The 23,209-nt window shown below is 40.9% G+C and overlaps 2 protein-coding genes across 9 annotated transcripts in view; one reads left to right on the top strand and one right to left on the bottom strand.

The window, feature by feature from the left end:
- The window catches only part of TFDP2 (transcription factor Dp-2), a 183,555-nt gene extending 166,481 nt beyond the window's left edge, over positions 1-17,074 (top strand). For all 8 annotated transcript variants that reach the window (XM_058730083.1, XM_058730082.1, XM_058730081.1 and 5 more), the window contains 4 exons: positions 8,640-8,791; positions 12,118-12,284; positions 16,557-16,662; positions 16,874-17,074. In XM_058730083.1, the coding sequence (XP_058586066.1) occupies positions 8,640-8,791; positions 12,118-12,284; positions 16,557-16,662; positions 16,874-17,057 (609 nt within the window). In that variant the 3' untranslated portion in view covers positions 17,058-17,074. The remainder of the gene's footprint in view (positions 1-8,639; positions 8,792-12,117; positions 12,285-16,556; positions 16,663-16,873) is intronic.
- LOC131511943 (ATP synthase subunit s, mitochondrial-like) lies at positions 6,036-7,120 on the bottom strand. Its single transcript, XM_058730089.1, has one exon. It carries the CDS (start codon positions 7,110-7,112, stop codon positions 6,477-6,479), a length of 636 nt encoding a protein of 211 aa, XP_058586072.1. The 5' UTR covers positions 7,113-7,120; the 3' UTR covers positions 6,036-6,476.
- Positions 17,075-23,209: the final 6,135 nt, after the last annotated feature.

Here is a 23,209-nt window from a genome sequence, read left to right as displayed (position 1 = left end):
ATGAAGAAGGGCATTATATAATAATCACAAGGTCTATCCATCAGGAAGAGCTAACAATTATAAATGTCTATGCGCCGAATACAGGAGCCCCCAAAAATAAACAATTACTCACAAACATAAGCAACCTTATTGATAAGAATTTGGTAATTGCAGGGGACTTTAACACTCCACTTACAGAAATGGATAGATCATCTAGACACACGGTCAATAAAGAAACAAGGGCCCTGAATGATATATTGGATCACATGGACTTGACAGATACATTTAGAACTCTGCATCCCAAAGCAACAGAATATACTTTCTTCTTGAGTGCACATGGAACCTTCTCCAAGATAGATCACATACTGGGTCACAAAACAGCCCTTCATAAGTATACAAGAATTGAAATCATACCATGCATACTTTCAGACCACAATGCTATGAAGCTTGAAATCAACCACAAGAAAAAGTCTGGAAAACCTCCAAAAGCATGGAGGTTAAAGAACACCCTACTAAAGAATGAGTGGGTCAACCAGGCAATTAGAGAATAAATTAAGAAATATATGGAAACAAATGAAAATGAAAATACAACAATCCAAACGCTTTGGGATGCAGCGAAGGCAGTCCTGAGAGGAAAATACATTGCAATCCAGGCCTATCTCAAGAAACAAGAAAAATCCCAGATACAAAATCTAACAGCACACCTAAAGGAACTAGAAGCAGAACAGCAAAGACACTCCAAACCCAGCAGAAGAAGAGAAATAATAAAGATCAGAGAAGAAATAAAAAACATAGAATCTAAAAAAACGGTAGAGCAGATCAACGAAACCAAGAGTTGGTTTTTTGAAAAAATAAAATTGACAGACCTCTAGCCAGACTTCTCAAAAAGAAAAGGGAGAGGACCCAAATAGATAAAATCATGAATGAAAATGGAACTATTACAACCAGTCCCTCAGAAATACAAGCAATTATTAGGGAATACTATGAAAAATTATATGCCAACAAACTGGACAACCTGGAAGAAATGGACAAATTCCTAAACACCCACACACTTCCAAAACTCAATCAGGAGAAAATAGAAAGCTTGAACAGACCCATAACCAGCGAAGAAATTGAATCAGTCATCAAAAATCTCCCAACAAATAAGAGTCCAGGACCAGATGGCTTCCCAGGGGAGTTCTACCAGACGTTTAAAGCAGAGATAATACCTATCCTTCTCAAGCTATTCCAAAAAATAGAAAGGGAAGAAAAACTTCCAGACTCATTCTATGAAGCCAGTATTACTTTCATTCCTAAATCAGACAGACCCATTAAAAAAAGAGAACTACAGGCCAATATCCCTGATGAATATGGATGCAAAAATTCTCAATAAGATACTAGCAAATCGAATTCAACGGCATATAAAAAGAATTATTCACCATGATCAAGTGGGATTCATTCCTGGGATGCAGGGCTGGTTCAACATTCGCAAATCAATCAACGTGATACATCACATTAATAAAAGAAAAGATAAGAACCATATGATCCTGTCAATCGATGCAGAAAAGGCATTTGACAAAATTCAGCAATGTTTCTTAATAAAAACCCTCGAGAAGCTCGGGATAGAAGGAACATACTTAAAGATCATAAAAGCCATTTATGAAAAGCCCACAGCTAACATCATCCTCAATGGGGAAAAACTGAGAGCTTTTTCCCTGAGATCAGGAACACGACAGGGAGGTCCACTCTCACCACTGTTGTTTAACATAGTGTTGGAAGTTCTAGCATTAGCAATCAGACAACAAAAGGAAATCAAAGGCATCAAAATTTGCAAAGATGAAGTCAAGCTTTCACTTTTTGCAGATGACACAATATTATACATGGAAAATCCGATAGACTCCACCAAAAGTCTGCTAGAACTGATACATGAATTTTGCAAAGTTGCAGGATACAAAATCAATGTACAGAAATCACTTGCATTCTTATACACTAATAATGAAGCAACAGAAAGACAAATAAAGAAACTGATCCCATTCACAGTTGCACCAAGAAGCATAAAATACCTAGGGATAAATCTAACCAAAGATGTAAAAGATCTGTATGCTGAAAACTATAGAAAGCTTATGAAGGAAATTGAAGAAGATATAAAGAAATGGAAAAACATTCCATGCTCATGGATTGGAAGAAGAAATATTGTCAAAATGTCAATACTACCCAAAGCTATCTACACATTCAATGCAATCCCAATCAAAATGGCACCAGCATTCTTCTCGAAGCTACAACAAGCAATCCTAAAATTCATATGGAACCACAAAAGGCCCCGAATAGCCAAAGTAATTTTGAAGAAGAAGACCAAAGCAGGAGGCATCACAATCCCAGATTTTAGCCTCTGCTACAAAGCTGTAATCATCAAGACAGCATGGTATTGGCACAAAAACAGACACATAGACCAATAGAATAGAATAGAAACCCTAGAACTAGACCAACAAACATATGGCCAACTAATCTTTGACAAAGCAGGAAAGAACACCCAATGGAAAAAAGACAGTCTCTTTAACAAATGGTGCTGGGAGAACTGAACAGCAACATGCAGAAGAATGAAACTAGACAACTTTCTTATACCATTCACAAAAATAAACTCAACATGGATAAAGGACCTGAATATGAGACAGGAAACCATCAAAACCCTAGAGGAGAACGCAGGAAAAGACCTCTCTGACCTCAACCGTAGCAATTTCTTACTTGACACATCCCTAAAGGCAAGGGAATTAACGGCAAAAATGAACTACTTGGACCTTATGAAGATAAAAAGCTTCTGCACTGCAAAGGAAACAACCAACAAAACTAAAAGGCAACCAACGGAATGGGAAAAGATATTTGCAGATGACATATCGGACAAAGGGCTAATATCCAAAATCTATTAAGAGCTCACCAAACTCCACACCCGAAAAACAAATAACCCAGGGAAGAAATGGGCAGAAAACAGGAATCAACACTTCTCTAAAGAAGACATCCGGATGGCCAACAGGCACATGAAAAGATGCTCAACGTCGCTTCTCATCAGGGAAATACAAATCAAAACCACACTCAGATATCACCTCACGCCAGTCAGAGTGGCCAAAATGAACAAATCAGGAGACTATAGATGCTGGAGAGAATGTGGAGAAACGGGAACCCTCTTGCACAGTTGGTGGGAATGCAAACTGGTGCAGCCGCTCTGGAAAACAGTGTGGAGGTTCCTCAGAAAATTAAAATAGATCTACCCTATGACCCAGCAATAGCACTGCTAGGAATTTACCCAAGGGATACAGGAGTACTGATGCATAGGGGCACTTGTACCCCAATGTTTATAGCAGCACTCTCAACAATAGCTAAATTATGGAAAGAGCCTAAATGTCCATCCACTGATGAATGGATAAAGAAATTGTGGTTTATATACACAATGGAGTACTACGTGGCCATGAGAAAGAATGAAATATGGCCTTTGTAGCAACGTGGATGGAACTGGAGAGTGTTATGCTAAGTGAAATAAGCCATACAGAGAAAGACAGATACCATATGTTTTCACTCTTATGTGGATCCTGAGAAACTTAACAGAAACTCATGGGGGAGGGGAAGGAAAAAAAAAAGAGGTTAGAGTGGGAGAGAGCCAAAGCATAAGAGACTCTTAAAAACTGAGAACAAACTGAAGGTTGATGGGGGGTGGGAGGGAGGGGAGGGTGGGTGATGGGTATTGAGGAGGGCACCTTTTGGGATGAGCACTGGGTGTTGTATGGAAACCAATTTGACAATAAATTTCATCTATTGAAAAAAAAATTTGAAGAGAGTGTTCTACAGCTTAAAAGAAAATAAAAAACAAACTTGAAAGCTGACGGTTTATTCCTGTGCTCCTCCTTGTGGCATTCTGCCTTCTGAGATCTGGCCTGCCATGCACTGGCTTCTAACCCACACTGTCACTTTCTCTCCCCAACTGCCTGTGCTGTCCCTCTCGCTGCACTGTTTCCCACTAGCTCACAGTCTCTCACCTCTGTGCCATGTCTTCTTTAGATTTCCTCAAAACCTTCATGGAACATTTTGGAGCTTGCTTTTTGACATAATGTTACTAAAAAAACCTTTTTTTTTAGTATGCCTGTAATTATCTATTTATCAGTAAGAATGGTACTAGGCACAATCACCCTCAGGTATGTGGGACATTTACATCCCTAGAAAGCCTTCATAAAGAATGAAGTTGAGGGGTGCCTGGGTGGCTCAGTTGGTTAGGAATCTGACTTACTCTCAGGTCATGATCTCACAGTTTGTGAGTTTGAGCCCCGAACTCTCTCTCTGGCCCTCCCCTGCTTGTTGTCTCTCTCTCAAAATAAATAAATAAACTTAAAAAAAAATAAAAAGAATCAAGTTGAATATTTTTTCGTCTGCTTATCTTTGTACAGTGAACACTATTTTTTTTAATGTTTATTTATTTTTGAGAGAGAGACAGAATGTGAGTGGGGGAAGGGGCAGAGAGAGAGGGAGTCACAGAATATGAAGCAGGCTCCAGGCTCTGAGCTGTCAGCACAGAGCCCGATGCGGGGCTTGAACTCACGGACCGCGAGATCATGACCTGAGCTGAAGTCGGACGCTTAACCGACTGAGCCACCCAGGTGCCCAAGTGAAAAAGTACTATCTGGTCTTCTGGTAGACAGACATACAGCTTATTTCCTGCTAGTGTTTTGTTTTTCTCTCCTTCATCAAATGACATTCATGAAGTTGTCATAGAAAGTAAATTAAACACATGCCTGAACATTAATAATTTGCCATGGCAAAGCTAGCTTGATTTTTAAGAAGTTAATGTCACACTTCACTGACCTCACGTGACACAGGTAAGTTCTACTTACCTGCCACCACCTCTCATTTATCCTTGGAAGTGTAGGAGAGGAATGGCCTGAGTAAATTACACCTATAAGTAATCCAGATATCCTGCTCTCATCCATACAACTGTCCTTACCAGCCCTGAAACCTTTTCCAGGACCTGCTAATAGTGCACAACAAAATGAATGTCTGAACACACCTGAAACTGTTCAGCCTCTGAAACTGCTGTTAATGAGCCTGGAAAAGAACAAAAGGCTGAAGGAAATCAATCAAAGGGCAACAAATAAGGAAATCAGTCCAAAACAAATGGGAGTTGATTCTTCTTTTTTCTATCAAAGTAACATTGTGTATGTTATTACTGCTCTCTTCACCTGGAAAATCTCTGATGCTGTTCAGTGTACATAACAATGAACAGTGAGTGATAAATACATAATAACTCTTATTTCTTACTGTTTGTATTCTCTCCTATACTGAGACCCTCCCGTGGCACTAGGGCCACAAAGCTAGGCAAAGTATGAGAGAATCTCCTGAGATGCTTTTTCTAGTAGAAGGGAAGAGAATCTAGGCAGAAGTATTCAAACATTTCATTCTTTTTTTTTTTTTCTGCATCATACAGTGTTTATTTTAAAATTATTTCCAGCTAAGGTTCTATTCAAGACCTTATAGTTTATATTCAAGAACCAGACATACAGAAATCTACAGACAAGTTGGCCTATAATTAACAATAATAGAACCAGGGCCATTTCAGGCAGGTGAAAATAAAGATCTGTTTGTACCTATTTGTGATATTCTTTATCACTGCTTTCTAGTATAAATTGAATTTTGTGTTTATACTTCTTTTTGATGTCCCTTGAAGTCATAGGAAGCAGTACCCAACATATATGGGGAAATTTAAATTAGTTTCTAATTGGCATGTCAAAATTTTTGGTTTAAATCAATATTTTAATTTAAGCAAAAAGTATGGTCTTCATGACTATTTCCTTTGTTCTACTGCAGTTGGCAAAACTATTTGAATTCAGCCAGATATTTATGTCTAGTTTTAATAAAACACCTGACTAAGCTTACAAAATAGACAAATTAGAAACTATTCGTTCAGAGAAAGGTGTAGGTTATAAAGAACAAAGGAATGTAGGATCATGAGAAATGAATGCAAATCCTGGGAAGCAATATGGATGCCTCAGCAACCAATGACTGCTTTTCATAATCCATCAATGAATCTGAAACTTAGCTTTCAGTTTTTCATAAATATACATTTATAGTAACATGCTTCAATAGCTTTAAAGTAAAATGTAACATTAACATAAATTACTGATAAAATACAATAAAGAATATCTGTGTTGCACATTTAAATCACTTTAAAGAACTCTGTCAGTATCTACATACTGTACTGATTTCTGTATAAAATGAGGAACATATTAGAATTAAACTGCTACCTTGTTTCCATTTTTCCTAAAAGGATTTAATGTACATATATTTTTACTTCCGACTTAGTAACTTCAGTGAGTCATGTCTGAATATTTATTTTCTACATGATGGACTCTGCTTCTGAAATGTCATGATTGGATATCCTTAGGGTCTGTTGATGATTATAGAGTATTTATGATGTTTAGGATCAACAATTTCAAATGATACTTTATATTGAAATACGATACTTCTTGAATATGATTATTTTACTTCAAGTCTAATTTTAGTTCCAGAGAAGGCAGTGCTGTCTTAAAGGCGCGGATAAGGTTTTCTTTTTTTCTTACTCCAGGAAGATCACTTAACAGTAAATATTTCAGGTTTCTTGAGTGATATAAAGCAATGATGCCTTTGTCTGTGACATTCACACATGAAATTATTTCTATTTCCAATACGCTCTTTTGTAAATTTTCAAGTTTACCAAGTTTCTCCAAATAGTCATCCTTGATATAATGACACTTGCGTAGCCTTATTTTTTCAACATGGTGTAGGCCCTCCATGTAATCAAACCCAATGCTCATGATACAAGAGTCGGTGGCATCAATTGCCTGAATCTTGTACTTGTCCAGAGGTCCTGTGGGGAGGTGGTTGTAGTCCTTCTGCCACCTCTCCTGGTTGTGGTAGCGCACCATGGCCCCACAGCGCAGCAGCCACTCCGATGCTGCCCTATCGGGTCCCACATCCCTGATGCGTTCATAATCCACTTTATGAAACACTGCATTCAACCAGCCCCAGAAGTATCTGCAGTCACATGACCATGGGAGTTTCTTTAAGCCACACAACTGCTGGGAAATTTTTCCAAACAGCATCATTTGATGGCATTGGAGGAAGGGCAGACATTTCATTCTTTTTCTCAGGTTTACAGTAATAGCATATTCTTTTCGACATTAAGTAAATTAAGCAATAAATACAAAACAGCCCTCATTCTTCAGCAGAAAATAATGGGGTATGACCGAAGTAACATTTGATAGTATTGACAGTGATAGTTTTTTGATAGTGGTTGATATTGATAGTGATTTTTGGACACACTGTTGGGGCTAGAATAAATTGGTGTCCCATCTGTTTCGTGCATTTTAAGAGTAAATGTTCCCTTTCTTTTTTTTTAATATTTTAATGTGTATTTATTTTTTGAGGGAGAGAGAGACAGAGCATGAGCAGGGGAGGGGCAGAGAGAGAGAGAGGGAGACACAGAATCTGAAGCGGGCTCCAGGCTCTGAGCTGTCCGCACAGAGCCTGACGTGGGGCTCGAACTCAGGAACCATGAGATTGTGGCCTGAGCCGAAGTCAGAGGCTTAACCGACTGAGCCACCCAGGCACCCCTAAGATAAAAATAATCTTAATCAAACTTTTGTTAAGGCTCTAAACCTAAGATCAACAATCCTAGGATAAGATTGCTGAAACATAGAAAGTACCTTAAATTCATCCCTACTGGGTGAGAAGATGGGACACACTGATGGAATGAATGGATCTGACTTTAGGAGCATTTAAAACCACTCTGTTTCACGATCAGATGGAAAAGTTGAATTGTGTGGTCTTTCTAGCTGTGGAATTCTATGATACATTTGCCTTATTAAAAGGGAGTGGGATGGACATTCATTTCTTTGACTTGCAAGTAATGCTTATATTAAAAGTAGCAGTAAGATTCAGTATAAAGGTTCAGGCCTTGATATATCTTATAAGTGCTAAGCCTCACTTTCTCATCTGGAAGATGTCAGGTGGGGAGCTGGTTGACCCAGATTCCAGCTGTGCCCTGAGGATGTGGAGTCTGTGGAGGTACCCTAGGAACCTAAAGGGTGAGCGGGGGCAGAGATCAGCTGAGTTCTGGACTCCCTGCCCCACTGCACCAGCCAGAGCAATGCTACTTTTATATAGTGGGTTTTATATAGTGGGTGTCCCATAGATTTCGTGTGAAGAAAGGATGCTGTGGCTTTATATAGTTGGCTTTATCCCTGAGCTAGACTGTCTAAAAGCTGTATTGAACCCTAAACTCCCAAGAGTCTGTGTTAGATAAATGGAAGGTGTAAGTTCAACTTGGCGTCATTCTCTCTGCGTCACTCTGAGTTGGAGGCGCTATGGGGCTCTCCCAGATTTGTAAGATCCTGTTTCTGTGGATGGTGGAAACCATGGGCCCCATTATTTACATTAGGATGATGTTCACCATCATTTAAACGTAATTTTCCCTTGAAATGTATCTGAGTTAGATCATTCTAATCTTCTTTCCTAAATACTTAATTTTAATGAACTCATAGGTGGAAGGCCTTATTAAATACTCTAATTTTAAACTATTTCTTAAATGCATTTATTTTAATTCACTTAATTCTAACTCATTTATCCACATCAAATGACCATATTCTTTTTATTGATCATTACAGCAAATCGCTTTCAAAAACCTGGTTCAGAGAAATCGGCAAAATGAACAGCAGAACCAGGGCCCTCCAGCTCTGAACTCCACCATTCAGCTGCCATTTATAATCATCAATACAAGCAGGAAAACAGTCATAGATTGCAGCATCTCCAGTGACAAGTGAGTGGAGAACTAGGGGAAGAGAGTAGGGCCGGCCTCCTGGTAATGTATTCCCATCATTTGCGACATAAAGAAGGGTGTACTTCCTAATGTGAGGCCTCCAAGGCTGACTTCCTGGGGCACGAGAAACACCTTTGCAGACATGGAGCATTCTTCCTCACTCACTCTCTGCAGCCCTTTCATGTGCCTGGCACCGTTCTGCCCATGCTAGATACATAATAGAGCCTGGAGCCCAGGCAAGATGTGCACATATGTACGCTTATGTGCTAACTCTGGGCAAGTAACTGCCTGAAAGTAGACCATGCGTGAGGGCCTGGGACAAGGTAAGGTCACTGGTGATTCACTTTCCTTGTTTATTGTAGAAATACTGTACATGAGCGTGTGGCATTAAAGCAATTGTTTCTTTGTTTTGCTGTATCGTAGTTGAGTGTGCTTCTGTTTATTAATTAATGGACATGAAAATGCTAGATGCATTCTCTGCTTTCTTTTTTTCTTATTTATTTTATAACTAGAAGTTTATACCTTTTGACCACCTTCAGCTATTTCACACACTTCCCACCCCCGCCTCTGGCAACCACCAATCTGTTCTCTGCATCTATGAGTTCATTTTTGGTTTTTAGATTCCATACATAAGTGAAATCATACAGTATCAGTCTTTCTTTGTCTGACTTATTTCAGTCAGCATAATGCCTCAAGGTCCATCCACATTGTTGCAAATGGTAGAATTTCCTTCTTTTTTATGGCCAAATATTTCATGTATACACCGCCACACCGCATGCACCACATTTTCTCTATCTATTCGTATGTCAGTGGACAGGTTGTTTGTGTCTCTTGGCTATTGTAAATAATTCTGCAGTGAACATGGGGGTGCAGATGTCTTTGTGAAAAAGTGATTTTATTTCCTTCAGATATATACCCAGAAGTGGAATTGCTGGATCGTATGGTAGTTCTATTTGTAATGTTTTTACGTTTTAACTAAGATTGATGATACTTACCATAGCAAGTGAGAAGTAGCAGTTTTAGAAAGTACTGCTAAGAATTAGTTTGTAATTTATTTTACCCTTCATGAAAAAGTAGTGGACTTTAGGCTGCAACTGGGGTCCTGAGATAGTGAAGGGAATAGGGTGTAGAGGGCGATAGATCCAAGTGTGGATTGTGGCTCCCCCCACTTAGCTGCTTCCGAGCAGTTTTCTGAAGAACTAAAGGGGATGATTCCAAGGCCTCTATCACATGATGGCCTTGTTGTCTATAAAGGATCTGACCCAAGGCAAGCCCTTTATAAATATTAGCTGCTGTTACAAGGAGTCAGTGTGTAACTTATTGACCAAATTGGGATTCATCTGAAAGCGAAAGAGGGCTCAGTAATTACATCAGTACCAGGGGCATGGCCCAAAACTGTCCGCGGAGACTGGGACCTCTGGTCTCTTCTGAGCTACAGCATTGCCCTTGGGCTTGGCCTTGTCTTTACCACTCTTTTCTAGGGCAGTGTTGCTTCCCTGTTTATCTTGATGGTGTACAGAGATTCTAGGTCACTTAAATAAGAAGGTACCAAAAAGAAAAAGAAGAAAAACAGTGAGCAGGGATTTCAAAAGTATTTGATAGTTAAGACCCTAGACCCCATTAGAAATAGGCACCCAGTAGGCTATGAAGTCAGAATCTCCATTTTTCAGTCTTTCCTCTAGCTACAGTTTTTTAAACTCTCTGAGATCTGGTGCTTCTTCCACAAAAGTAAGAATTACAATATTTAACTTGCTGATTTTCAAAAGTTGTAGATAAAGTCTTAAAGGACCTAGCCCACTGCTCAGTAAATGGTGCATGATGGTGTTATTCACACACTTGTAAATCTTCACAAACACCTACATCTAAAGGGACTGTGTTAACATATTCTCATAAAACTGAGATTCCTAGAGAATGTTTAACATATTTTTAGGAGAAACAAACTTAGAATTCTACTTCCTCTCTCCAGTTACCTCTTGTTTTGTGAGGGATTATTAAATTCTCTTCATCATTTAGTCTTCTAAGTCTAAAAAGGGTAGCAGGAATATCTGGGAACCATTGGTCTCAGGGAATTATAGATTCTGTTCACCCCAGGCTAGGGCCTGGTAAGATTTCCATCCGTGGGTGGTTACTGACTCCTGCCTTTGCCCAGCCCTTCCCTGAGTAAGGGGAAGAGGCTCTGAGCTGCTTGTAGAAACTTGTTATTCAAGGTAGGTCCCTAAAGCCTTGTCTTTCAGTTACTTTGATGATGCAGTCTTTCCCCCTTAATTAGCCTGGAGGCTTTTTCATGTAGGGGATTAAATTTACAAAGCCATTTGTTTTTAACCTATGCCAAGGGTCATCCCTATGACAGGCACACACTTAAGACTTTCTGTGTTTTGTGGTTTTTTTATGAAAATTTGTTAATGTCCTTTATTCAGCTTTATATACTTCAGATTATTTAAGCATGGCATTTTACTTTCAATTGTAATTTTTGCCCTGATCTAAAATCTAGCATAAATAATTTTTACCTTCATATGATTTTAATTAAGAATTTTATGACAGCATAAACCCACCATTGTCCCAAAACATTTCATCTGCACTCTGTCCCTGTAGGGTTGAGGCCTGTAGGTGAAGGTGCCCTTGGGCCAAGCCCAGGAGTCAAAAGGACCGTGTTCTCCTACATTAACCTTTTTTTTTTTTTTTTTTTTTTAAGCATGTATCAGGTAGCCGGGCCTCCTGATTTGGTAATTTTCAAGAACATTTGGGGAAATGTGCTATATATTTATGTGGTACTTTTTCCTTAAGATATTTCACTTCTTAGGCTCTTAAGACAGGATTTGAGTTTTGGTTCGTTTGTTAAAAGTCTTCCATTTATTACTTGTCTAAAGTATGGTACAGCTAACACTTGATTCATGAACATGAAGTAAGCATTCAAAATGGTTTTCTTTCTCAAACCGAATATAGGCCAATTCATAGTAGGGATGTCTTATATTAAACTGGAAAGGCTTTCTTACTATTTTACCTTTTTGAAAAAGCTGAAGGCAACTTTGAATAGTGCTAGATTTAGACCAAAGTTTCTGACCCCTGTTTGCAGCAGCTTAATGAGAGCTGAAGGTTATGGACTCCTATTGTCTATCATAAGAAAGTTGTTTTAATTGGGCAAGTGGCGTATTTGAGATGTCATTCCCCTGAACACAGCAGAATGACTCTTACTGCTCTGAACGATAAGTTTCGAGTACTGAGGATGAATTTAGGCCCTCATTCTTTTATATAATGTACAGAGTACAGCACTGTGCAGATGTCCTCTATGCCACTGAAACACATTCTAACTTTGTTTTCTGATGCAGGTTTGAATATCTTTTTAATTTTGACAACACCTTTGAGATCCATGATGACATAGAAGTACTGAAGCGGATGGGAATGTCCTTTGGCCTGGAGTCAGGCAAATGCTCTCTAGAGGATCTGAAACTTGCTAAATCACTGGTGCCGAAGGCGTTAGAAGGTTATATCACAGGTATGTTAATTAACACTTTCACACGTTGTCCCTGATTAAATGCCAAACCCCGACCTGTTAAAACCTTCCTCATAGAAAATTAAAGCCCATTCTGTGTCCTTCCCTGCCCCTTTAAATGTAACCATTCTCTTAAATTTCTTTTTTATCATCACTTGCTTTTTTTAGAGATACAAACATATAATAAATTGGAAACCATTTATTGTTCAGTTTTACCTATTTCTCCCCTTTATGTAAATGGGATCATAGTGATGCATTCTTTAGAGATAGGGGTTTTTTCCACTCCACATCATGTTCTTTTCATCCGTCCACATGATTTCATGTAGCTGTAATTCATAGATTTTTACTGGTCTGTAGAATTCTATTCTATGACTATACCATGATTGATTTGTTCATTTTACTGGTGATAAGCCTTTAGTTTTGTTTCCAATTTGTTGATGTTCCGAAGCAGTGCTGCTTTGAACCTTCCTCTAGCGATAACCTAGTGCACGCATGCCCGCGTGTAGCGTCCGATTGCTGGGTCAGAGGCACCTGCAGCTTCAGCTGTGCCAGATGATGCCAGAGCCTTATTAGCTTGATTTCACAAGTTACATTCTCACCTACAGAATGGAAGTGTTCTGATTTCCCAATCAGGTGGATGTGAAATGGTATCCTAATTTTTTTTAATTGAGGCTTAGTTCACCTACCATAAAATTCACCATTCAGTGGTACGTGCAGTTCAGTGGTATTTCGTATATTCACAAGGTTGTGTAGTCATCACTAATTCTGAAACATTTTTGTCACTTCAGAAGGAAACCCCACACACATTAGCACACTCCCCACTCCTCCCAGCCCTAGCAACCACTAATCTACTTTGTCACTACGGATTTGTCCATTCTGGATATTTCATATAGATGGGCTCATAAATATGTAGGCTTTGTGATGGACTTCTTTGACATAGTATTATGTTTTGAAAGTTCATCCATGCTGTAGCATGTGTTAGTACTTCACCCCCCTTTTATTGCCATTCTATGAATAAGAGCGTGTTTCATTTATCCATTCACTAATTGGTATTCATTTGGATTGTTCCCACCTTGGGGCTGTTATGAATGATGCTGCTATAAACATTCTTGTACAAGTTTTTGTGTGATCATAAATTTTCACTTCTGTTGGTTGTATACCTAGAAGTGGAATTGCTGGGTCATATGGTAACTCTATATTTAACATTTTGAGTTACTGCCAAACTATTTTCCAAAAGCAGTTGTGCCATTTTATAAGCCTACCAGCAGTGTATGAGGGTTCCATGTTGCCCACATACTTTTCATTTAGATGTTATTGTCCATCTTTTTTATTATGGCTGTCCTTGTAGACAAAAGGTAGTATTTTACTGTGGGTTTATTTTGCATTTTCCTGATTACTAATGGTGTCGAGCATCTTTTTTGTGTGCTTATTGGCCCTTTGTGTATCTTCCTTGCAGAAGTGTCTATTCAGATCTTTTGCCCATTTTTGCATCAGGTTTTTTTTATTATTATTATTATTATAAGCTTTAAGAGTGTACTGAGTAAGGGCACCTAGGTGGCTCAGTCAGTTGAGCATCCGACTTCGACTCAGGTCATGATCTCATGGTTCATGTGTTTGAGCTCTGCGTCGGTCTCTGTGCTGACAGCTCGGAGCCTGGAGCCTGCTTCGGATTCTATGTCTCCATCTCTCTCTGCCCCTCCCGTGCTCATGCGCCGTCTCTCTCTCCCTCAAAAAATAAATAAACATTAAAAAAATAATAATAAAAAGAGTGTACCGAGTGTACTAGAAAACAAAAACGGTATGTTTTGCGTGTTCTATAATTCATATTTTTTTTCACTGATTCAGAAATCTTTATGATTGTTGTAATTCTTAAGACTGTGATATATTCTGCACATATAATTTGGATGCATAAACAATGCTTTCTGCCTTTGCTTTTTGCTAGTTTCCTTCAGTATTACCACCTAGAATGTCACATCATTTTCTGAAGGCATTGTAATATTAGCTCTAAGGTATATTAAATCAAATATAAGCAAAGAGGTAGTTCTTATTTTTTTTAAAGAGTTTATTTTTAAGTAATCTCTATACCCAGTGTGGGACTCAAACTCACAACTCCGAGATCGAGAATTGCATGATCTACCACCTGAGCCAGCCAGGTGCCCATCATTCTTATTTTGTTTTATGGTTTTGGCCCTTTGGTCAAAACACAAGAGTTTGTTGATTGAGATTTGGCTTCTGTTGGATTTGGTTCTTAAAACTGGCACCATCCACCTGCTGCAAGTGTGACCCCTTCTTTTGCCCCTCAGTCAACTCGCTCCATATCTTCACCCCCCCCGCCATGCTCCTTTCTCCTCCCCCGCCAACCCCAGAGTAGGCCCTGCTGTTTTATTAGCAGCCCAGTCATACTGGCAGTCCAGCAGGGTCTGAAGAAAGAGCTTACTCAATAAATCACCAGAACTTTATTTTAACTTCTTCTCAGTGAAAAGGCACAGGGCAATTAGGCGGGCTCTGTGGTTTTGATCTCTTTGTGACCTCATTTGCAGACTGGGATGTAGACTTTCTGGTTACTTTAAAAGAAGAAATGTGTGCCTTTAGTGTGCAAAGGGACAGAATGGCTCTTGAGTAAGATTGTGAGAACTATTGTGTGGATCTTATGATAATGTGAAAGAAATGTAGGCTTTTCAAAGCCATTGTGAAAAAGAAAAACTTAATGTGGTATGCACTTGGAAACAAGTAAATAGCTGTCTTCTGACACAAAGTTTCCATATATACTAATTAATATTCACCACAGGATTCTGGCTTTAATTTCATCTTGCACAGGCTTGTTCTTATTTAATATATTTAAAGTCTGCTATTCCTCTTAGAATTGAATTTTTTTTTTCCACAGCTGCCTTAGCCTCTAAAGAAAAGGTTCACACAGCCATTCTAAAATTAATCATTCAGTATCCTTTTTTCCTACATAGGAAGCCTCTCACTTGGTCAGACAGTACAAGGATAGCAGGGTTCCTAATCCCAGTCCACAGAGTGGTGGGGGCTTTTTTGTTTTGCTTTGTTGTTGTTTTTGCACAGTAATTAATTACCAAACAATTTCAATTAACTCTAATAAACGTTCATTACTAAGTTATACTTTCTGAGTATACATTCAGTCTTATTTTGTAATGTCATGTAAGTCAAAGAATTTCTTTTTAGGAATACATTTTTTATTATTTCTTCCACCTCTTTTGTAAACTTACTGTTGGAAGAGACTATACTCATGTCATGCCTTCAGTAACATTTAGATCTTACATGTTCCAGTCACTGCCTTCTTTGAGCTAATGTTCTGGATAATGTGACAAGTATTAAATAAAATTACAATAAGAATTTATCACGGTTGTGATTGGAGAAATATGGTATATGCACAGAAAATAAGATTGCAAGGATATACTTTTCTGCAGACTAAAACAGTAATGCCTGTCTCACCCTCGTTAAAAATGTGACTGCGTAACATAAGGGCTTTTAACGCAGGGCTGGTTTGGGCCACCTGGGTTGCTCAGTCAGTTGAGTGTCCGACTCTTGATTTCATCTCAGGTCATCATCTCGTGGTTGATGAGACTGAGCCACGTGTCAGGCTCCACACTGAGCCTGGAGCCTACTTGGGCTTCTCTCTCTCTTTGCCCCTCCCCTGCTTGCTCGCACACTCTCTCGCTCTCTCTCAAAATAAATAAATGTTAAAAAAATAAAATAAAGGCTTGTTTGAATTATAAAGCCAAGGATACCAGGATAAAGAATGGATCGTTGATGAGTAATAGCCCTGAGTTCATTCAGGGACATGTGAAAAGATGGTACAGTGGGGTTTTAGCAAACATGTGTGTGTGTGTCCTTCTTTACCTGTTTCTGATTTGACTTCCTTTTTACCCGCTCCTGGCTTGACTTTTAACACCAGAGTCTTTGGTGGTGAGGCCAGTAGGTGTCCAGGAATAGTTCAGCAATTACTGTACTCTGAGCTACCCTCTCCAGGTGTTGTTTAAGAAAAAAGAATGGGTGTCTGTGATTGGTTTAATTTGAATTCTTCCTCACTGTAGTCTACCTTCCTGTATTTTCTTCCTGTTCTTATGTCCTAGAAATTTCTTTTTTTCCACTCTGAAGAAACCTGGGTTCTCCCCGGGGCAGGAGACTTACCTAGCTGTGATTTAAATCAGGCTCGTCTCCTTACTTGTCTGTGCTTCTTTAAGACTGTAACAGCAGCAGCCACAGAGCTCTCAGCGTGCCTACATCTTCTGTTTTTGTTTTTTCCTGTAGATATCTCCACAGGACCTTCTTGGTTAAATCAGGGACTACTTTTGAACTCTACCCAATCAGTTTCAAATTTAGACCTGACCACTGGTGCCACCTTGTCCCAATCAAGGTATGTATTTTTTCAGGATTAGGAAGAGAAGCCACGCGGCCCTGACCTTCCCCGTGGGGGAGAGCAGGTGTCACTGCCGTCCCAGGTCTCGAGCAGCTTTTGGCAGAACTCCCCAGTGGCACCTCCTTTCCCATGTTTTGATTCCTACATTTTACAGTGCTTAAAACATTTGCCACATTAATGAGCTTCTGTGTTTTTAATCATTTGCTAGCGTAAACCAAGGGTTGTGCTTGGATGCTGAAGTGGCCTTAGCAACCGGGCAGTTCCTTGCCCCAAACAGTCATCAGTCCAGCAGTGCGGCCTCTCACTGCTCTGAGTCCCGAGGCGAGACCCCCTGTTCCTTCAACGACGAAGACGAGGAAGATGACGAGGAGGATTCCTCCTCCCCAGAATAAAGCCAGGAGGAAACCCACGTTTTACTAGTTGATGCTCATGTGTGTTTTTAGTGTGAGCTCTTGTTTTTGAAATGATTGCTTCAGTCTTTGCCTTTGTTTGCACTGTGTGTTCAGTGAAAACTAGGGAAACACAATAAGCAAATTCTGTGAAGGCTGAGAGGATTGAGATGAAAAAAGCTAACATAGCGTGAACGAGAACTTTAAGCAACAGAGCAGTAGATCACACCGCAGACAAAGCGGTTTTCTGAGGTGATAGAGGGGACAGTCCCTAAGGAATTGGCAGCATGAATGAAGCTCGTTTATCTTCCACGAGGTGGGGTCTTTGTGTTCCCCCCACACCCACGTAACCCTCCTTAGAATCAGGATTGCTGTAATGAACAGTCCTTGACATCATGTTTGTCGTGTTTCTCTTCCTTGCCTGGGCTGCCTTTTACAAGCAGAAATGAACGTGAGAAGATCCCAGTGTGGGTGAGCGGGACAGCACAGGGCGGAGGTGGCAGTCCTCGTGGTGTGAGGAGCACAGGTTGAACCGCTGAGCCAGCTGAAAGTCTGGCTGATGTGCTTTACGCATCAGCTGCCTTAGACGGCTTCTAGAAAGGAGCAAGCGCTGATTCTTAAGTACTTAAGTGACATGTAGAATAATTTATAGTAAAACTGAAATGATCATTATTAGCCAATGCATTGGTGCATAGAATTTTTTAGGGCTACTTCTGGAAGCCAAAATAGAATAGCATTTCCACGTGCATTAAATACTTTGCCAGCACTGCCTTTGCCAGCATTCTAAATCTGGAGTTTTACAGAGAAGGAAATTGTACCTATAGTTTTAATCAAAGCTGTGCATTTCATATAGCTTTTTCATTTAAAACAAAACAGACGGATTCCTGTGACCGAATTGCTTGCTTCTAGTTCCCTGCAGTACTTGTATGATTCCACTCGATGTGCAGTTTGTGAACATGAACCAAACGTCATTACTTGTCTTTAAAGTCTGTTTCAAGAATATGAACAGCAACATTCTCCTGTACATGTCACCGTTTGTACGTTTTCATTCATCAAAATTACCTTATCGGGTTTATTCCTGGGTAAATTGCATTTCACATTAACCCGATAATTCACCGTTTCACAGGGACAACCGACAAATGTTGATCACTCCAAACGATTGGATTTATAGCAGTGCGGTATACAGTTTGTTATTTCATAGCCAAAGATGCCGCTGGGCATACTGCACTGGTGTGTTCACAGTTCCTGCCCCTCTGAATATTCAGGGGAGTGAATATTCCGCCAGCATGGCCTAACCTCGATTTAATTTCACACTAAGGCCTTGAGAAGAGCAAATAATAATGGAAAATAACTTCGACTCAACTCATTTGGATATGCCTCTGGATTATGCATCTAACACCTTTGGGCCCAGCACCAAGCCCATCCCAAATCAGTTCTTTTCTAAATCCATGGGGGAAGTACAGATGCCTTCTTAAAGTTCTGCCACTCTGCTTAGAGTGAGCCAGCGGTGAAAGATTTGGCTGACCTAAAATTTTGTTACTAAGGCCATGAAAATTAATACACAAGGGACCTGCAGCTTTAACTGAAGTTCTTTGAGACAACACTCATTCTGTCAGAAATAAGCCATAGTGCAAACTCAAGAGGGGTCAAGGGCGCAGAGAGATTGAGGCAGCTTTTAGAGAATTGTGTCTCAGCCTGAGTTCTGGGGCATCTCAGTCTGGGTGGATGGGAGGGGTCCGAAATACTGCAGAGGCTGCAGCAGGTCCCTGAGGGCCTCCAAGATACTTCTGACTTGAAGACCATCAGCTACACGGGCGGGTAAAGCCAAGTTTCCTTCCAAACTGCCGCCTCCTTTACTGACCCTTTAGTACCCGCATCCCTATACTTGAGGGAGCCCTGAGCAAAGGGCCACAGCTAGCTCTTTAGTCTTCAAAATATGGTGTACAGGTCCCAAGACCTGTACATCAGTGTTTGTGATAGGTACACTAATCATTCCTCCACCAAATAGCAAAGTCCTTGCTGGAGTTCTTGGGGTACCACCCCCTTCTCTATTCTCTTTCTCTCTCTGTCTCTGCTGCAGTAGTGTTTTAAACTGATAAAATACAGGTTTGTTTGTTTTTTTTAAGCAACCAAAGACTCTTAACATTATTAGTGTCCCATCGCTGGCCATAAGTGTGTGCTCTTTGGTGGGAGGTGATCTCCGTCCCTCGATAATGTGTTTCGGTTACCACGGAGGACATCTGTTGGCACCGCACCGTGGTCTCCAGTACATGTTGGCGTAAAGCCTTGCCTGAGCAGAAAAGTAGGTTGACATGTTTAGAAAGATAACTTCTGTTATTCTTCTGTGTCTCCCACAAACAGATTTTTGAAAAATTCAGCACTTAATCACAATTCCATTTAGAAAGCAAAGTAACAAAATGTTAGGAAATGATTGTTACCATATCCAGGATTCTCTATAGGAGTAGCACTTGGGGGTTGCATGCGCACACACACACACACACACGCACTCACACACCCCTCCCGAAGGTGCTGGTCATACTCTACTCTTTGGGGGAGTTTAAGAGGCCTTTTCCTCCTCAAGGGTCAGTTCAGCTATTAACCCTTTCAAGTGCATAGTAGCATTCGGTCAGTAAATTCCTGTTTCCTTCAGCACTTGTACAGGGGTCACCAGACCTGCCACATCTGACCCTTGTGTGGGAAGGCCACGCTGCCGGAGTCCACGGCAGTGCTGAAGGCACCCGGGTACCTGCCCAAGCCTCCCTTCACCCTACCCACTAAGAATTTGTCTCATCCACTTAATCTTTGCATGTGATGAAAACAGCTTTAGTAAGTGCTGATGTGAATTGTGCCTTATGATCAGAGCGGGTGTCAGGGAGGGGGCAGGAATGGAGGTGCTAACACAGTGATTCCTCACCTCAGTGATGTGCACTGTCCCTGGAAGACTTCACAGATCATGTCCACAGTTTTTGTTTCCTTCAGTTTAATTCTTTATAAATGTACGACATGTCTGCTATGTCTTATGACATGTCTTACCAGGATGAAAGAGGATAACTCCGCTCATTCGCAAAATTTAACAGTTGTAATCATAACCCTGCCATACTTGAAAAATAAAGCCACGGTCAGTCCTCAAATGCAAACGAGCTCCTATCAGAAAATTAAAATGGAGGTATTTCACAAAGACGTGGCCCACTTTAGCCATCTATCACTCGGCTGTTTGCTAAGCCACGACTTTTTTACTTTTTTATTTATGTTTTAATGTTTATTTATTTTGGGAAGACAGAGACAGAGTGCAAGCAGGGGAGGGGCAGAGAGAGAGGGAGACACAGAATCTGAAGCAGGCTCCAGGCTCCGAGCTGTCAGCACAGAGCCCGACATGGGGCTTGAATGCGCAAAGTACAGGATCATGACCTGAGCCAAATTCAGCGCTTAACCGACTGAGCCCCCCAGGCGCCCCTGCCATGACTCTTTTTAAAAGACAACAGTGTTGCTCCAAGTACAGGCGACACTTCGGCCCTGGGGAGTCAGAACGCAGCAGCAGTGCCTGTTCCTGGGGGCAGTTACAAAGGAAGGGAGCTGCCAGAGCTGTTTCTCTCATAACCACACTCAGAGAGAAGCCTGTTTAACTTTATCAGGGATTCACTGGAAGGGCCCTTTAAATACCTCTCCGGCTCCCTATCCACAGGCCTATGGAAGAAGGGTCTCTACCCAACAAATCTGATGCGAACGTTAAGATTGTGCCTCCTTAGCTGGGAGTACTGGGTGGGAGTTGGGACAGTGAGTGGCAAGATTGAATCCTCCAGTAGGTATTTGAGTGAAGACAGAACAGAAAACATTTGAGAATGATTAGTGCTAAGGGAAAATATGACCGGGTAATGAGACAGTGGGGGAAAGGCCACTTTGCCTGGGGGTGGCCAGGGAAGGCCCCCCTGAGAAAGTGACGTTTGTCCTGAGTCAGACAATTGAAAAGACTGACGTCTGTATGTTCTTACCACACCACTCTGTCCCATACATGTACTTGGAATCCCTACTGAATTCCAAAGTCACACCATTCCAGGTTGAAGCATACATTTTGGAGTTTGTTAAGGAATTTTTAAGATTTAAAAGAAAACCAAACTTAGCTACCAACAGTATCCATAGACCAAGAGAAGATTCTAACTAATCCAGGACGTTCTCATTATTAGCTCCATAGCTGGCAATGGAACCTATACCGTAAAAAAGCAATCATTTCTCTAGGTGTTTTCTTCTAGTTTTTCAAGCTGTTGGATACGTAAAGGTCTTCTTTTTATATTAGATACGCAAAAGGTAATCTTTTACTCTGCATGTGGATTGGCTTTAGTGGAGCCACAGACTCCCTGAGGATGTTTTCACAAATAGGTTCCCCATTTTCATGACCCAAGGCACTGGTCCCAGGCACTGATGGCCATAAATGTATATTTATCAAAGACCCACGGAGTGTGTGTCAGGGGCCTGCACCATGATGTCCGACCCTCAGAAATGTGCCTCCCTGCCCTCTAAATCACAGTCGATACAGTGTTCAGTTAGTTTAACTTCATTCAAGCCACGCTGTTACTCCAAAGGGGAAAGTCTGATGTTTGATTAAGATCTTACCTTTTTAAGAAAACTTCAAACTGAATACCCACATACATTATAATCTTTCTCAGGAACCAGCCTCTCCAAGGTATCTCTGAAAAGTTACACTCCCATAACCTTTGAGATTTCCCCCCACACATCTACATTCACTCCATGCTAAAGAAGAAAAGGTGGGGGGCACAAAACTTTGACCCTCCCATTATGCCTTGGGGACCTCTGACAAGTACGGGAACTTAGATGGCAGCAGGTGTCCATTCGTGATAGGACTAAGACAGCAGAAAGTATCTTCGTTTCTTATGTGCATTCTGCGCAGCTGTTCTCTCATTCAAGGTGAAATCTTGTATCATTCTCACGCAGCCTTTGCTTTACATAAAGGGCTGTAGAAGTCAATGCTGTCTTCACCCCTTGCTAATGCAGCAGATTGGACTTTGGGCCTCCCAGCTTATAGCTGCATTGGAAGCCAGTGTAGATGAAACAGAGGAGCCGGACTCCCCCATTCTCCACTAAGGGTCTCAGAATGGAAGAGAACATCTCCTCCACCCCACTCATAGAAACAATCTGAGAGCTTGACTTGCCTAACATCCCTCAGCTTATCTGGCAGAGTCTGTACCACAACCCAGAATGTCTTCCTCCGCTGAGGGCCACACGGCCTCCTGAAAACCACACCCTCACCACGGTCCTTCCAAACAGCCTTTGGATTAGCACCAGTCCTCTGTCACACCAAGTGCTAAACAGCTGAGGAGAAGTGGGACTCCACCCACAAGTCCCCAGCATGAGGCAATGGTGTCAGCTTTGGGCCTCTCTCAACTTGGAAGACCCCAGGCTTAGACCTCACACCTGGGAAGAAATTCATTCCTCACGAGCAAAGACCATCCTGCATGATGGTCATTGGTAGGAGGCTTGAGAGGTTGGGTTATCAGTGGACCCTTCTGTACCACGTTAGCTTGTTTCTGTCTATGTCTCTCAGCATGACCAGGAAACTTCCCCAGATCATGTTTGGGTTTTAAAACCCCTTATCGCTTCAAACTCACCATGTTGGCACTTACCATGCATCATCTTCAGCGTTCCAGGCACCACCTAATAACAAATGGCCTGATTCTTTATTTTGCTCGTTCATGACTGAGTTCAAAGGTTTTTTTTTTTGTTTTTTTTTTTGTACTAAAATGTAGAGGACCCAGATACTTTTCTGCTAAAAGACTTCTCTGAGCACACTGTAGTTCTCTTTCTCCTCATAGTACCATGGCAGGTTCAGCCTTTCAGTGTCCTGAAAACAGAACTCGCAACCAGCCAGCTGTGCTGGCTGCTTGGTAGGTAGGCCTGAGCTCTGAGGACCATGATTCAGCACTGAGTTCCCTGAGGTATCTGGTTTACCACCACCACACCTGACTTTTACACACAAAAAAAGAGGCTGTGAGCCCAAATCACAAGTTGGTTCAACTTTTCGTTTGGAGATGCTTTACTCTGATCATGTGCTGTTGGGTTTTATTTCCAGAAAGTATTGGTCTGCTTTTTTTTCTGCATGAAGGAAACACTGTGGTGCCACATGCTTTAAGCAGTTTAAACAA

Source organism: Neofelis nebulosa, chromosome 5, assembly GCF_028018385.1.
Source record: "Neofelis nebulosa isolate mNeoNeb1 chromosome 5, mNeoNeb1.pri, whole genome shotgun sequence".
In the NCBI taxonomy this organism is placed as follows: Eukaryota; Metazoa; Chordata; class Mammalia; order Carnivora; family Felidae; genus Neofelis; species Neofelis nebulosa.
The sequence above is the reverse complement of the archived record's forward strand: the minus strand, read 5'-3'. Positions and strand labels throughout refer to the sequence as shown.

Coding starts and splice junctions, on each gene's coding strand:
- LOC131511943 (XM_058730089.1), bottom strand. CDS start 7,112: ATGAAATGTCTGCCCTTCCTCCAATGCCATCAAATGATGCTGTTTGGA.